This window comes from Alligator mississippiensis, chromosome 16 (genome assembly GCF_030867095.1).
Source record: "Alligator mississippiensis isolate rAllMis1 chromosome 16, rAllMis1, whole genome shotgun sequence".
NCBI lineage: Eukaryota > Metazoa > Chordata > Crocodylia > Alligatoridae > Alligator > Alligator mississippiensis.
The window spans coordinates 2,624,617-2,640,841 of record NC_081839.1 but is presented as its reverse complement, the minus strand read 5'-3'; the positions used below and the strand labels follow the sequence as shown (position 1 = coordinate 2,640,841).

The window sequence follows — 16,225 nt, the reverse complement described above, 5'->3', positions numbered from 1 at the left end:
TTGTGTTTGAAGTTTAGTGGTTTTGATCTTAATTGGCATTTGCGAGCCTCCTGCCAGCAGCCACCATCCTGCTGGAGACTAACATGGTCGCCAGCCCCGTGTCAGGGAGCGGGAATCGGTTCCCGAGCAGCTTTCGTGCCAGGGTAAGGGTGGGCTGGAAGGGGCCTTTTCCCTCTCGGATACCGTGTGGGAGGAAATCCTAGCTCTGCTCTGATCAGAGGGGCTTCCTTGAAGGGCACAAGGCTCCTGCTTCCCCCAGGGCTGGCCCAAACCTAGATCTCTGTTGTGCTGCCACCGGCCCCGCAGACAGGTCGGGGCAGTCTGCATCCAGCCTTGCCAAGAGGGACCTGGTTGCACCTTGGTGCAGGCAGGTGTGACTTGTACAGAGGCCTGCGGGGGCCGCAAGGAGGGCTGGCTTCATGGGGGTGGCATGGGATGGGGCTCTGCCAGTCGCCCTTGCCCAAGCAAATCCATTCATGCCTCAGCTGCCCGCGGGTGAGGGCTGGCCCAGTGGCTCACACTGTGGGACCCTGCTTCTGGTGGAGCCCCGAGGCGCTCTGCAGTCATGCCCAGCAGCCAGGTCCGTCGCTTCTCCTGTAATTATGCTCTGGGAGCAAGCGTGCAATCCGCTGCTGGTCTGCATCCTCGAGCAGCGCATTTACCCCCAGGTGGCTTCAGGTCCCAAGAGATCCCCGCCGCCGCAGCCAGCCTGAATGCATGGGAGTTGAGTCTTGGATTGAGCAAAGGTTTGGTTTGCATTTCCCCCGCCCTTGACACTGCAGCTGTACCCAGGGAGGCACTTACACAGCCCAGGAGCCCAGACTCCGTCCCCGGCGCACCGCCGCAGCTGCTAGCTCACGCCGGGACCGCGGGCGAGCTTGGTGGGCGCGCAGGCGGGCGGGCGGGGGGGAAAGGCTTTTAGTGGCTGGACTTGATAAATGAAAACAAATAAACTTGATGGACAGGTGGACAGCTTTATGATAGCTTCATGTTGACAGGAAGAAAGATTGGTTGACGGTGGCTTGATAGAGAAATATCTTGATGGGAGTCACATAAAGAGATGTATAACCTTGATGACAGAGCGTGAGGAGTTGGCTGTAAAGGAGGAGGCTGCTGACAGGAGCACTAAAAAAAAAATCAAAAAAACCTTGCTTTTTGGTGGGGGGGGATGACACACCCGGCGGTCACCCTGGTTTGCAAACAGATTTGCTAAGTCAATAACCACCGTGATCCACCCATCCACACACCACAGCCAGGACGCTTTCCCGTGCGGCTCTGCAGGGGAAAACCAACCCCCCCGCCGCACGAGAAGCAGAGGAGATTAAGAGCCGGCTTTACAAAGGTATTTAGAAGCTGGAACGTGAGGACAGACACGCAGGGACATTTACCGAAGCGCCCGGGCTGTTAATTCCCATTGATTTCAGTGGGTGCCCAGGTGCTTTTGAAAATGCCACGAGGTCGCGTATCCATGTCATTAGTGTCTAAATCCCTTTGTTCGGCCTGGGTTTTAGCAGCAGCGCATGGGCGGCTTTGCAGAGCTGGCAGAACCCCGGGAAAGGCAGGTTCGAACCCTGGCAGCGCCGGCTCGCCCTGGCACCGCGGTTTGAACCTGGAAGGGAGCAGCTGCTCCCCCACAAAGGCACTAGGGTGGAGGGCCCCCCACGCTCAGCAGGGTTTGGTGATCATTGCCACAGCTGGGTGGATCCTGTCCTGTACCCAGGTCTTTCAGATGAGACCCTAAACAAGCACGCTTCTGTGCGAGTACCCGGGGGGGTGGTCCCGGGTGTGCTGGGCCGGCATCTCCAGGCAGGATGCGTGCTGCTGGTAGCGCCCACAGACTTGAACAATTGAGCTCTGCTCAGTCGATATAATCGGGAGCCAAATTGGCTCAAGACAAGAAATTTAAAATAAAAAAAATCCTGCCTGCCAGCTTGGACTGCAAAGATCCCCCTGGGTTTGCGTCGGTGCCCCAGCCTGGTGTTCCCCTCCCTGCCCTTTGTGCCACTTCTTTAACATTAAATAAACCCTCTCCTGCTGCTCTGGTCCCAAACCCCGCCGTTTCCACCACGGCTCCGCAGGATCCGGGCCCGCGCCGTCGTACCTCTGTGCAGAGGTGGGCCCCGGCCTGCCAGCTGGCAGCCCCTTGGCCCAGATCTCAGCGTGAATGACGCCTGCGAGGGGCCTGGGGATGAAAGCGGCTGCACGGGCCTGGGAATGGAAAGGGAGGGGGCTGCCGGGGCCTGGATCCCTGCCCTGATTTCCTGCAGGCGCTAGTCTGCACAGAAGCCAGAGGTAAATGCAGACAGGTGGGGGGGAGAGGGGGATCTGATGCTGGGGTGTGTTGGAGCTGGGCTGGAGGGGCGCAGCTTTGCCCCTCCTTCTTCATCCCTGCCAGGCTCCCTGCCCCTTCCTCTGGGCTCTTCCGGCCCTCTGCCTATGGGGCCCCGCCACAAACCCTGTGTTCAGTGCCACTTGCTGAGACACAGAAACACCTCCCCCCCAAAAAGGCAGCCAGGAAGCAACCCCCCAGCACAGCCAGCACTGGACCAGGTCTCCCCCCTGCCCAGCACACCCGGGACTGGACCAGGTGCCCCCCAGCACACCCAAACTGGACCAGGTGCCCCCCAGCACACCCAAACTGGACCAGGTGCCCCCCAGCACACCCAGACTGGACCAGTCCTCCCAAGCACACCTTGGATTGGACCAGTTCCCCCCCAGCACACCCAGGAGGGGACCAGTCCCCCCCCCCAGCACACCCAAACTGGACCAGGTGCCCCCCAGCACACCCAGACTGGACCAGTCCTCCCAAGCACACCTTGGATTGGACCAGTTCCCCCCCAGCACACCCAGGAGGGGACCAGTCCCCCCCCCCAGCACACCCAAACTGGACCAGGTGCCCCCCAGCACACCCAGGAGGGGACCAGTTTCCCCCCCCCCCCAGCACACCCAGACTGGACCAGTCCCCCCAAGCACACCTGGACTGGACCAGTTCCCCCCCAGCACACCCGGCCTGGAGCAGTTTCCCCACCAGCACACCCAGACTGGACCAGTTTCCCCCCAGCACGAGCCAGTCGCCCCCACAGCACAGCCAGGACTAGACCACGTGCCCCTTGCCCAGCACAGCCAGGCCCCGAGCAGGTGGCCCCGCCCCCGTGGGCGGGCAGGGGCGGGGCCAGCGCGCGGGCCAACCACGCCTGCGCCCGCCCCGCCTCTGTGAATGGGCCGCGCCGGGCGGGCGGCAACAATGTGTCCGCTTCACTAGGAGCCGCTACTACGGGCCGTCGCCGCCGCGCAGGGCTCGCCAGCCCGGGGGGGCCATGGGCAGCCCCACAGCGGGGCCTCGGGCCTAGGCAGAGCCCCCCAGCCCGCGGGGGGGCCCGCCTCGGCCCCCCGGTTTGGCAGGGCGGGGGGCGAGCTCACGCGCTGCAGCCCCCCCCGGACAGACGTGCGCTTGGAGATACCGCACCGCTCCGCTCCCCTCCCCGTCCGCTCGCCCGCCCGCCCCACGAAGTTTGCCGGGCGGGGCATGCCCCGGGGGGCGGCCGCCCCCTCGCCCTCGCCCTCGCCCTCGCCCCCGCCGCGCCGCGGAGCCGTGGGAGCCGGCGCCCAGAGGAGCGGAGCGGAGCTTGCCCCGCGGTCGGCCCGGGGCTGATCCCGGCGCGACCCCGCCGCCCGCCCGCCCGCTCGCTCGCCACAGACTTTGCACGGCGCGGGGCGGAGGAGAAGGAGGAGGACGGCGCCCGCTGCCGCGCCAGGATGAAGCCGGGCTTGCTCCGGAGCAGCGGGAGCCCATGAAGCCGTGAAGCCGGGGTGGGGACGGGGGGAGGAAGGAAGGACGAGCAAATACGATGGTGCATTTGGAGGTGGCCGCGCTGCTGGTCGCCCTGGTCGGGGTTTGCGTCTGGACGGACGAGACGGGGAAAGTTATCTCGGATCGCTACGCCGTGTACTGGAACAAGAGCAACCCCAGGTAAGGCGGCGAAAGGCCCTTCCTTGCCCGCGGCCTCAGCGCTGAGCCCCGGGGCAGCCCGGCCCCCCCCCCGGCTCCTCTCTCGGCTCACCGCCCCGAGAGGGGGATGATTTTAGGGGAAAAGTTCCCAGCAACTTTTCAGCCGGGCAGACACCCGGCAGCCCGAACCTGGGAGGGGGAGCAGGCTGTGCTCATCCCCCTGCCTCTCCTGGGGGGGGGCTCCTTCTTCTTCTCTTTCTTTTCTCGCTGACTTGTTGCAAAGGAAGCATTCCTCCATAATGAATGGTGTCAATTAGCTCATCCCCTTGTAAACCTGGGAGTGGCGGCGGCGGCGGCAATGTGGGTGCACACAACACATTGCGGGTGTAGAGGAGCGCATAGGCCGTGTGGTTATTAGGACTAATTATTGGGTGAACCCTGACAGTGTGCTTCACTTGCAGTGCTCCCATCGCAGGAAATGGGTGCTCATATTAGGAGAAGAAACCGCTGCAAAAAAAAAAAAAAAAAAAAATGGCAATTCTGGGCGATATCATTTTGTAACAAATCATAATCTTTTTAAAGAAAAAAGAATAAAGCGACTGCAGCTACCAATGAGCCTAATACTGAAAAGCAACGGCTCTTTATTTAATTTCTTGCAGGCAGTGTTGGGGGGTCGGGTCAATGTTAAGCCCTGCTTGGAGCTAAGAACGGATGTCAACCCAATAGATATAGGCATTAGATTTTACGATTCTGTTTTTCTTGGCAGATGCGCTTCTGGCACCAAGTCTCCCTTCCCCCCAGAAGTCAGTTCTGGGAAGTTGTGAGTCTGCTTAGCCAAGGTGAACAAACCAGAGCAGTTTTCAGAACCGTTGCGGACTGTAAAATCAATGACACGTCACTTAGGAGCTCTCTCCTGGTTGAATTCAACCCGGCCCTCCGGTGCCAGGGTGTTGCCGATGCCCCTCTGGTCCCTACCTGCTGGGGCAGGTGGACTGGAGGCAGGGAAGCCTGGCTCAGACCGGCGTCTTTTCCTCGGGTGCCTTTTTTTAAAGTTTCCAAAAGGCTCAGGAAGCCCGGCAGGGCTGCCCAGGGATACAGAGGAAGCCTGGTCCTTCCCCATGCAGAGCCTGGTGTATTTTTCAGTAGGGAATATTTAAATCCGGATCCCAAAGTGGCCGCGTTGCCTTTGCCGATGGATGCTCACCCCCTACGTCGGAGCGAGGCTCCGTGCACCGGCCTGGGGGGGTTCCTGGTGCTGGCGTCGTGCTCTTCGATTTGCTCCATTTCTGCTGCGGGCTATTTAGTGCAATCCCGTTTGGCAGTGAACTTTGAGGAAGTTCAAGTTTTCCTTTCCATGTAAAGCCCTGAGTTGGCAGTATTTTGTTACAGGCACTGTTGCGGTAGCATGGCTCTTCCCAGTTCACGTGAAAAGACATCGGAACTGTGGGAAATGTATACTGGGGAGCCATGAAAGTGCCCTGCGAGGACCCAGCCGGTATAACAAAGGGCATCTTGTGCTGCCACTTATTGCCACAGGATTATTTAAAATATGCTTCCACGGCTGGTTCGGTGGCGAGACTCGAAAACGGGTTATCTGTGCTCAGAGGCTCATAATGGCTTTTGTGAAATATTATTCAGTCTACCAGTGTCTAACAGACTACAAAGCAGGGGCTGTGGAGGGCTCAGGGTTGAGAAGCAGCAATTCCCACTTGCTATAAAGGGTGGGAGGGGTGGGAAGGAAATGGGCTTATTTTTTTTTAAGGTATTTATTTTCTTTTGGGGGGAAGAAATTGCTATTTGATCGTTTTGGTTTAATTTCTCTTTCTCTGCAATTCATTCCCTCCTTTCGAGGGTTCATTTGAAAAACAAACCGAAACAAAGTTTGCTCTATTTCCTTTTTTGGTCTAATTTTGGGGGAAGGAAAAAAGAGAGTTTGAAAGGAAGAGGGGCTCTTCCTCTCACTCTTGACACAGGTGACTCAGACTGCAGGGAATTTATCCTCCCCCCTCCCCCAGCTGTTTGAAAGGGGCAAATTCACGGGCAGTTTGGTGGAAATCCTACTTTCCACTGCTAAAAAAAAAAAGTTGAGCCCGTCAGTAAAATCTCTGTACAGAGCTGAAGGGACTGATCGCTGCATTTGGAGGCACAGGCGTTTTGCGGGTTTAATACATTAGATCTTGGCGTTTCCGGCTGGGTCGCATCCATATTTTTCGCTCATCGCCGGTGCCTACAGAGAGAGAAATCCGTGCAGGTGTGGACCCTGGCTGGGCGTATGGAAAGCGAGCCCTGCGCCCCTGTGCAATAGAGAGCGAAGCAGACAAATGGGTAGCAAAATAGACCAGAAAATGTTGCCACTGACAAGGGGGGTCCTTTTGCATTCGCAGCGCTGGAGAGATTTTCCCCCTCTTGCTGTGGGAAAGCTCAGAGGGGAACCTTTAATAGAGAACTTTTTATTTTCCAGTCCGCTTCCTGACAGTATGAATGGACTCTTCATTCTGGAGATGATCTCCAGTGAAATTTTTACATTTTATTCAAGTTCCCAACTGTATTTCAATGAGGATCTCTGTCCAGGCGAGCGGAGCGTGATGTATGTGGCGTGGGGGCTGCTGAGACAACTTGGGCATGGATCTGCGGTCTGAGCCGCTCTGTCTCACGAGCGTGTCACTTAGGCGATGTATCTATAGGCACCTATAAGACCATGAGATGCACACGGGATTGAGAGGCTGCTTGGAGTCTCCCCACCAGCTGGATTTATCCAGCCATCAAATATTCCCTCGGAGGCATAAACGGGATTTGCAAATATGCTGTTTCCTGCAGTGTCCCTTCTGCTGTGCCCAGCTCTTGGTTACCCTAAAGTTCAGGGACCTCGGTCCTATTGTGCGTGCATCCCTGCCGCGGCGTCTTTACCGGCTGGTTGCGTCGCATATGGATTTTATTATCTCTCGCACATTTTTGTGGGGGGTTGGAAAAGAGAGATTTTTTTTTTCTTTTTCTTTTTTTTTTTCCCCCCTCGCTAAGTTTTTGGTTACAGCTTCGATTCCTTCCCAGCTTCTACAGTCTGGGCTCTTTTCTTTTGTTCTGCTCAGTGCCAAACATGTGCTAGGGCTCTCGCACACGGAAAAGATAGGACTTCAACGTGTGTTACGCGACCGCTCAAACTTCGGGGTCAAGAGCGTTGGGACTGGGGACGTGACCGCTGGGCACTGCGGGGCGGGCGGCGCGACGCGAACGTTGCAGTGGGCTCGCCAGCCAAGATTGAGCGGTTGGTGTTTGACCCCGTTGTTATAAGGAGCTCAGCCGCCTGCTATAAGGCTCACGCTCCCTTGCTCCCAGCTTCACGAAACCCCGCTATCACGGCCCTGTTTTGCCCCAGCGCCTCTGCGTAAGCCCCCATGCTGGCATTGCACAGGCAGGCGACGTCCCTGGAAAATAGCGTTTTAAAAATCCAGCGCTGACTAAGACAATATCTACCAAGGAAAAATACGGAGGAGGAAGTAAAAAAACCCCCACCATATATATTTATTATATATATGCATAGGTAAAAGAGCGAACAATGGAGAGAGCTGGTGGGTTTTCACCGGTCGTATTTGCGACATTTGGATCTAGGGAAAGGTCCGAATTCTTCCAGCGCGGTAGCGTCCCGCATTATGCATCGCCGATTGTGCGTGTCCTGGGTTTTGGGATGGTGGAAATTCAGGGCAGTTTGTTAGGTGGAGCAAACCCAGGAATCCCTGTTGAGCTTCCTGCTCATTGAGAGGGGGGGAAAAAAAAAAGCACAAGCGACATTTTTATTTATTTCTCTCTCAATAGGGCATACTTTTGGTTGAACCTTAAAAAAAAAAAAAAAAAAAAAAAAAAAAAAAAAAAAATTCTTTTGTCTCTTGGTTTCTGTCCTGATTTCTTTTCTTTCCCCCTCATGCTTAATAATGGAGAAATTAGAAAATGATTAAAAGAAAAAAAAGAAAAGAAAATGGCAACCCACCCCCCGCCCCATATAATCTTGAAAACCCACACACCTAGTTTGGCAAGATGCATTTTTTCCCCTTTTTTGATGATGATGATTATTATAACCTATTCTCTGTAGACACTGGTGGTCTGTATCGTTTGCCCAGGTTTGATAATTGTGTCCAAATTAAAAATCAGCTGCAAATTGAGATGGGCTGCGGTCTGCCCATTCTCTCCATATTGTTAATATAAGTAGTCACAATAGATTGAGAGAGAGAGAGATTTATATTGGTATTGTAAGTGGGCATTTGGAAAATGTTAAATGCGTTGTATTAAATGGATCTCGCAGGCTAGCATGGAAATACTCGAAGAGGAGATTATATAATGTATATGACGGGGATATACTTGCACGCATAGACGCGCGCAGTAATGTGTTTGCATGCGCTTAATGGATGGAAGTGTTGGTTGCTCCCTTGACACGGTAAAGAGCCCGGCCTGCCCACGCAAAATGGGCATTTGCGCTTCCTCTCCACAGATCCCTCTCCAAGCATGTATGACATAGCATGTGACACGCATGGAGTCGTGTAAACAGGGCCACTTTCATGTCGGGCCCCATACAAGTCAGCGTGCGATGTCTTGCTCGCCACTTTGAACGTCAGACTGGAGCAATGGCAGTGCTCCCTTAAGTCCCCCAGCCCGTTGCTTGGCCAGGGCAGGGTGGTTTGCTGCAGTGGGGTTTTTCTCCGGTCCTGGTATAGAAGTCGCACACCATTTTGGGTACGTAGGGCCCTTGGAGAGAATTAGGGGCCAAATTAAAACACAGTGAGAGGCAGGGGAGGCTGGGCCGGTTTCATGCACACCGTGTACATGTTTCTCTCACCACCGCTGACCACCTCCATCGGAACCAGACCCAAACCCGTCCTCTGGCCGAACGGGGGTCAGGTTATGACACCTGACGGGGCCTCAGTTCTGTCGAACGTGGTTGTAGGGGCTCCCCCGGACCACGAATTCGGGTGGAAACTGCCATTGCGGGCTGGAAAACCCGCGGCATCGGCGGGACCCCTGCCTCCGGTCTTTGGGAAGGAATGACCTCACTCTGCACGGGTGCCATGATGCCATCTCCCCGTAAAGCCCCCGAACCCTGGAGCACGATTGAAAACCTTTGCAAAGCAGAGCAAGGACCGGGGATTTCAGACTTGCTTTCGTTCCCCGCTCTGTAATAGGCAGGTTATAGTAATTCCAGAATGACAGTTTCCCTGTAGCCAAATGCAATTCCTGAACATGCAGCCGTATATTTATATATCTGTAGAGAAGGGGAAATGTGCAAAGTGTTAGGTATTTTCCCTCTCTATTTGCAGTCTGGTTACGAGCGGCAGAAACGATCTAGATTTTACCCATGGCCTATATTTAACTGCTAAGTCATTTCTTTGCATGGAAGGTTTATTTTCTGATTTTTGTTTTGTTAGCACATCTGGGATTTCTCCTCGGCGCTCTGTCGTTTTGTGGCGGTCCGGGGTGGGGGGTCTCCATCCAGGGGTTTTACCCTGCTCTTTAGAGGCGTGGGATGGGGAGTTGGAGCACAGGGCAGGTGACCAGCCCCATGGCAGTGCGTGGAGACATTCGTGATGGGAAGGGCATGACTTTTGGGGGTCTCTCTCTGCACCGATCCTTTTGGGGAGTGGGTTTGAGGGCCATGCGGCCCAGCTGGCGGGGCATCGGAGTCCTTCCTGCCACTTGGATGTGAGCGGGAGGGGTTCCCTTCCTCCCACGCCGGGCACAGTCGAAGTCTGAGCCGTGCTCCCTATGGGTGTGTAGGGTAGGGAAGGACCCCAAGCGGTGGGGTTTTGCACGCCGTGTCTTCCGCTTTATTGCAAAGCGGGGATCTCCCTGCTGAGCTACTGCAGCTCGAAGTATCTCGGAAGGGCGCCCAGCATCCAGCACCCGCGCCGCAGGGACGGACCGTGCTTTAGTGACCTGTTGGATGCAATGGTGAAAAAGCACCAGAAATGCAGTATTTTAGGGTTGGGAAGGCTCTGCTCAGTGTAGACGGAGGCCGGTTAGCTTCCCTGGCCAGTTTGACTGCTGTCTTTATTGGTGCTACAGCCCAAAGGATTGGGGCCTCGGTACACCGCCGCTGTTTCAAATGCGGGAGTGAGGGGAAGGACCCAGGGAGAGGTCGGTGTCAGGCGGGGAGCATGGGGGGCTGTGCAGGGTGGCTGGCACCCTCGGGGCAAATCTGCACACACGTCTATCACGTCAGGAAGGTCTGATGCCAGCTGCCCAGCTGGTCTGTGCCTCCAGACCTCTGCTTCCCGCAGGCACCCGGAGCAGGAGATGTGGGTTTGGACCCCGGCTGCCCACTCCCCGTTTTGCCCCATCCCAAGGTTTTGGCAGCAGTTTCCTGAGGTTTTTGCACCAACCCCTCCAAAAAAAAAAAAAAAAAAAGAGCCAGGCTCAGATCACGTTGGAGCTACACTTTGGCACCCAGCTAATTTCTGCATCCAGATTCCTCCCCTGTGCATTGAGTGAGGGTGCTATGGCAGGCTGCGGGGAAGGGGGTGGGGAGGTGCGCACAGACCTGGGCATGCTGCTTCGGGGCATCGGGACCCCCTTGTCCCTGGTGCGTGCCACCCTCTGCTCAATTAGCTCTCGGTGGCTTTCACTCATTTTCCTTTCCCTTTATACAAAGAACGTTTGCAGCCCTCCCCCCACCCCCTCATCTCTCTCCTTTCCAGACCGTTAAGCCCTGTTAGTGATTCTTCACTAGCCAAGGTCTGTAGCAAGCACAGTTAATAAACAGCAGATACAAACAGGTCCAATGGCTCTGACAAGATTTTCTCTGTCTCTACCTGTCTCTCTCTCTCTCTCTTTTTCCTTCTTTCTAGGGATTGCAATTACGTTCCCCACCGGTTGCACATTTGGTATCCAGATGCTGGCTATGCACAGAATCCTAATATAAGGATGGAGCTGTGGGCCTTAGGGTGGAGCGGGACCGTCCGCAGGTTTGCCACTCACCTGGGTGCTCCCTGCTTTAAATCCTCGGTGCCGTTCACCTGTCCGATCACAGGAATAAAGGGATGGGACCAGGGTGGGGTGTGGGGCAGGGGTGGGAGCACTTTGAATTGCAACAGAGTGGGTTTAAAACTACTCTGAAATAATATGAATGTGTATGCCCGTGTGCGCACACATACATACATACATATAATATATGTGTATTCTGTTATAGATGTGCTATATATTTTAACAGAAGCCCATTACATTTAATATTTATTTATAAAGATATAGCTATAGATGCATACAATAAATCATAGAGTAGTAGGGCTGGAAGGGACCTCCAAGGGGTCATCTAAAATTATGTACTTTATAGATATCCACACACACAAATGCATTTCCATCTCTATATAACGTGCATATAATCTCTCTCTTTTTTTTATTTATGTACCTGTGTATTTATATTCATCTATGGGCATGCATGTAGATTTATATATTATTTTTATCTGTGTAAAATGCACCTGGTTTTGTCTGTAGGTACATACACGGCTGAATCTCTGTTCATCTGCATTGCATAGGTACATATACGTCTCCCTAACACGTCTGCCTGTATGGGTGTATCTATAGGAATCCACGTGCTTGTGTCTAAGTAGGTAGATGAGTGTGTGCACACAAATGCGCATATGGAAATGGGAATACCAGGTAGTGTAAAAGAGCCTTTCTCTCCAAGGAGGAGTGTTTTAGTCCTATTCCGGTCGCTACAGAGGCAGGTCATGAGCTTGGTTTTTACCCTGCTGTCCTCAGCAGGGGCAGAAACCTTGCCAGCTGCTCCCCAGCCTGCTCAGGAAGGTGCCGTCATCTGGACGTCGTTCCCCTCCGTGCTGATACGTACTTTGCAGGTTTTTGGCTCGGCCCATCCCACCCTAGAGCGGGCTGCGTCCCTCACCCCAGGGTCCAGCATCCTTGCAGGCCCCATGCATGTCTAAATGACGGAGAGGAGAGCAGCCCTTTCTGCCTGCCTGGGCGAGGAAGGGAAACGGGGCTCTTGGCAGCCCGGCTCCGTCGTGGGTCGGGCTGAGCCGACCTGCTGCTTGCTGCTTGGGTGCTGCCTGGAGCGGCGCAGATGCGCGGCCCCGCTGCATCCACCTGGGAAGGGGGGCACGGGCGGGCGGTGAGTGACACATTGGTATTTAGAAGATGAATTTGGGAAGCGTCTCGGAAATCAGTGACATTATCCATGCGGGGCTCGTGTGTCACCGGGGGGCAGGGGGAGGGAGCCCGCGCTCCCCACCTGCCTGTTTGCAGGCGGTTCGGAGAGTGGTGCTTTTCCAGCCCCCTTGGCTCCCTGTTGCCTCTTAAAATTACCCCACCGAGGCCTGGTGTCGCACAAGCGACAGCGGGAGAGGTAGTGTAGACAGGACAGCGGTGCCCCAGTCGGCCACTAGCAATGCTAGGGAAGCTTAAGGAAAAAGCTTGAGCCTCACCTGGGAGAGAAGGGAGGCCGAAAAGCAAGGAAGGTGAAGGACTGGGACTGGCAGCCCCTGGCCTGCCTGCTGGGCCAGAGCCGGCCCTGTCCACCCAGACGGTTAATCAGCATTTATTACTAGGTGTTAAAGTGTTTTTATTTCTTTCTTCCCCCCTTTGGTTGTTGATGCTGTGCGGCTGGGCTGCTAAATAGCTTCCCATTGTTGGAGAGCTAATTACCTCTTAATGAGCCTCCTTGCTCAAAGCGGGAGAGGAGTGGGGGGGGAGTGTTGCCTTTTTTTCTTCCCCCCAGGCACAGGGGCAAGGCGGAGCCGTGTGCCAAGGTGCTGGGTGGGCTGCAAAGAGGTGAATGGGGGCTCTGGGGTGGGTAACACTGAAGCTGGTGTGTCCGTCCTGATCGTGCCCGTTGACATCAACACCGTTCTCACCCGCTGGCACGCAGTGGGCTGGGTCCTGCTGCGCTCTGCTCATCCGCTTCTGCCTGATGCCCCCCACTAGGCTCTGGGGGTGCCACGGAGGAGAGGGGGTAACGGGGTGAGTGTGGACCCGTTGTGTCACCCTTAGACCCCCGCAGGGTCTTGGCACAGGTGCACAGGCGAGCGCAGTGTTGGCGTTGAGGTCCGTGGCCGATGCCAGCAGGCAAATGACCCGGGGTTTTAGCACTCGCCTTCCCCGTCCCTTGCAGGGCTCTTGCTGCCCAGTGCACTGTACTGGTTGCACTGGGAACATCCTGCCACCCTCTTAAATAAAACTCAACCCATGGGTCCTGCAGGAGGTGTCCCGTTGATCCTGGGGGGAGGATGGTGGCCTCCGGCTCCAAAGAGCCTGGGTGTGAGGTTGGGGCTGGCGCAGCGCGGGTGCTGCGATCCCCTGTCCAAGGGGTTGGTGAAGGGGGCAGCCCCTTCATCTCGCCCCTGCAAAAGGCCTCTATTCGTTGCAAAGGGGGGGAGCGGAGCGGAGAGGGCTGGCTTCCAGCCAGGGCTTGGCCAAGTGGCCTGGATGCCTTGAAGGAGCTCCCTTCCCTCTGCCCACCGTGCTTGCCAGGTATGGAAGAGCAAAGCTGGGGTGTATCCACGTGGCATGACCTGTCCAGCGGGCACCTCTGCCCCCACCTCGACCCGGTGGATGGGGTGCCGGGGCGGGCACCAAGCCGTGGCCTGGTTGCGGCGGCTCCTGTGGTTTCTCTCTGCCCATCGATGGCAGGGTGGGTGCCCAGAAGGGAAGAAGGGTCCTGCGCTCGTTGGCAAAGCCCCAACCATGTCGAGAGTGATGGAGGCTTCAGCCTAAGGCAGGAGGGAGCGCTGGCAGGATGGGGTCATGCCAGCTGCCCTTGTACCTTTTGGTGGGCAAGAATACGGGGCATATTTGGGACGCCACCCCTGGGGCAATATGAGGAAGGGGTGTGAGGTGCCCCCAGAGGCAGGGGTGGATGGGGAGCCTGCCCTGGCTTGCAGGACGGGGGGAAAGCGGGGCATACCTTTTGCTTCCCTAGCCTCCTGCTAATGAACTCAATCCAAGGGGCTGGGGCGCAGCTCACCCGGCCCCCGGGCCGCAAGCACTGGAGTCTGCAGGACCCACCGCGCCTCGGGGTTGCCCGGCACTGTCCGAAAGTCCCCTTGACGGCCGGGCACCCCCACCCGCGCGATAACAAGCGGCTATCGATGCCAGGAAGCGGGGCCCTCGGCTCCGCTGACCGTATTGATCCCCGGAGTGATTTAAATGCCACAAAGCAAAGCGATCGACAGCTGCCGGCACGAGCAGATCTCCAGCTCCCTAGCCCCGCTCAGCCCCACCTTGGTGCTGCCCTTTGGGTCCTTAATGGAGGCAGGGAGGATGTGCTGGGCGGATGGAGAGGGAGGCTTTTATTTCTTCCTTCCCTCCTCGTTAATGGCCTTCCGGCCCCACGGCCCTCCCGGGCACTGCAGTGGTTGAGACCCAGGCAAGACCCTGATTCGAGATCACGGGGCCCGTTCCCAACCTCGCCCGTCGTGCCCTGCGGGACCGGGGTTAGAAATGTCCCTGCCTCTATGGGCTCTGAGCCAGCCCTGTGCATCGGCTCTTCCCATTTCTGCCCTTCTCTCGCTGCTTTTCTGGCCCCGGCTTTGCATGGAGTTTTCCTGCAGTGCTGATGTGTGCGTGTGCATGCTCACGTGTGTCTGTGCGTGTGCGCACGTGCGGGGAAAGGGCTGCCCAAAGGCGCTTGTGGGCCGCCGAGGCTTCTGCTCGTGCTAATGAGTCCTCTTGTCTTTCGCCAAAGGCACGGCCAACACCGAACGGCCGCAGGAGCCCACGTACCCGCCCTACGCCCACCCCCCTGCATGCAGTGGTGCTGGCAGAAGCTGCAGGGTTTCGGGCCCCTGTCCCTTGCGCCCGACCCCCTTGCCTCGCCTGGAGTCTCCCCATCAATGAAACTCCTTTAAATTCGGATCCCTTTATCGGACTCTCGATCCCTTTTCAAATCTCCTGGCGGCAGGTCCTGGGGGTCCAATGCCGGCCGCCTCCATTACTGCCGCCTCCGTTAAAAGGCAAAGAAATTATCGAGCGGCTTCGGAGCGATCAGCGATGGAAAAGCCCTATTAGATGGCCCAGGCGCTCTCCCGCCCGACACATCGCAGTCGTCTCCGACGTGGTCTTTATGAGCGTGTCATTCCTCCTCCTGTCCGTGTAAATAGTCATTCTCTGCCCAATGTGTCTGGAACCACGTTTCGGGGAATTTTTGCAGAAGTGTTTGGGGGGGGATATTTCTATCCGCTTATTTTCTCTTCGACAATATATGGGGAGCAGAGCTCGCCCACGTGCCAGGAGCCAGACAAAAGTGTTTAGAGGCGACAAATACAAATATTCCTGAGCCGTCTGCCCAGCTCCGGCTACTTCCCCCATCTTCCCGCGGCATCGCGTACCGCGTATTCGAGCGGGGTTTTACTTGGGCTGGTTTTGTAAATTTGTTTTCTCCATTTTAATGCCCTATTTATATTTTCAATAAAATAAAATCAGCCAAGCCTGACCCTGTAGAGAACTTGGAAAATCCCAATTCTTCCTCTTTCCAATCCCGTTTCGGCTGCGAAAAAAAGCTCCCGGCCCTCGCGCCCCGCGCCGAATCGCGCCGCAACAGGATTATTGCAGCGCCAGAAATTTCTGGAGTCCGAGCAACTGGGTTGTTGGGAGGGGAAGAGGGGGGATGCGTTGCGGGCGGGGGGAGCGGTGTCTGGTCTGAGCGGCGTGGGGTGCAAGGATAGTTGGGGAACGCGGCGGGGGGGTTTCGGGATCTGTGCCCCATTGTGCCGAGCTGGTGGCAAGATTCATAGCGGGGCGGGTTGGGCGCGGGAGAGGCAGCCCCAGGAAGGTCTGGGCTACGGACCATGATGTACCCATTGCACCTAACGCCGAGTGGAGGGAGACGGGCATGGGGGAGGGAAGGATGCCCCCCGGGTAGCAGGCCGCTATCCGCCCCCGGGGTACAGATATTTCTGCAACGTGGCAGCGTTGTATCCATGTGTCTTTGCCCCCGCACCTCCCCGTGCCCACACTTCCTACGTGAAGTGGTGCAGAAGCCGGACCGGCGTGGGGGGGTGGCTGCGTTCGGCCGCTCCGCACCCTTTCCCCAGCCCGGTGTTAGAAAGGCTGGAGGACGTCGGTGCCGGATCCAGCCTTGCTCCCTTCTCCTGCCTGCGTACGTGAGCGTCGGGGCTCGTGAAGCATCCGGCCGTTACGGTGCTGGGGGAGGCAGGTCGCGGGCGCCCGGGGTCGTGCTGTGCAAAGCCAGCCCCCGGCGGCCCTGGGTGCCAGAGGGGCACCTCTTCCCCCGGAGCCCGCAGTCGGGGCCGGCATGGAAAAGTCAGAGCCGCACGACTAAGC

The 16,225-nt window shown here is 56.7% G+C and overlaps 1 protein-coding gene across 2 annotated transcripts in view; it reads left to right on the top strand.

Moving 5' to 3' along the window:
* The first annotated feature begins 3,220 nt into the window (after nucleotides 1–3,220).
* EFNA2 (ephrin A2) overlaps nucleotides 3,221–16,225 on the top strand; it is a 91,468-nt gene continuing 78,463 nt past the window's right edge. Inside the window, exon 1 of one of the 2 annotated variants that reach the window (XM_019490828.2) lies at nucleotides 3,221–3,970. In XM_019490828.2, the coding sequence (XP_019346373.2) occupies nucleotides 3,849–3,970 (122 nt within the window). In that variant the 5' untranslated portion in view covers nucleotides 3,221–3,848. The remainder of the gene's footprint in view (nucleotides 3,971–16,225) is intronic. The other variant, XM_019490823.2, reaches the window with a different exon arrangement.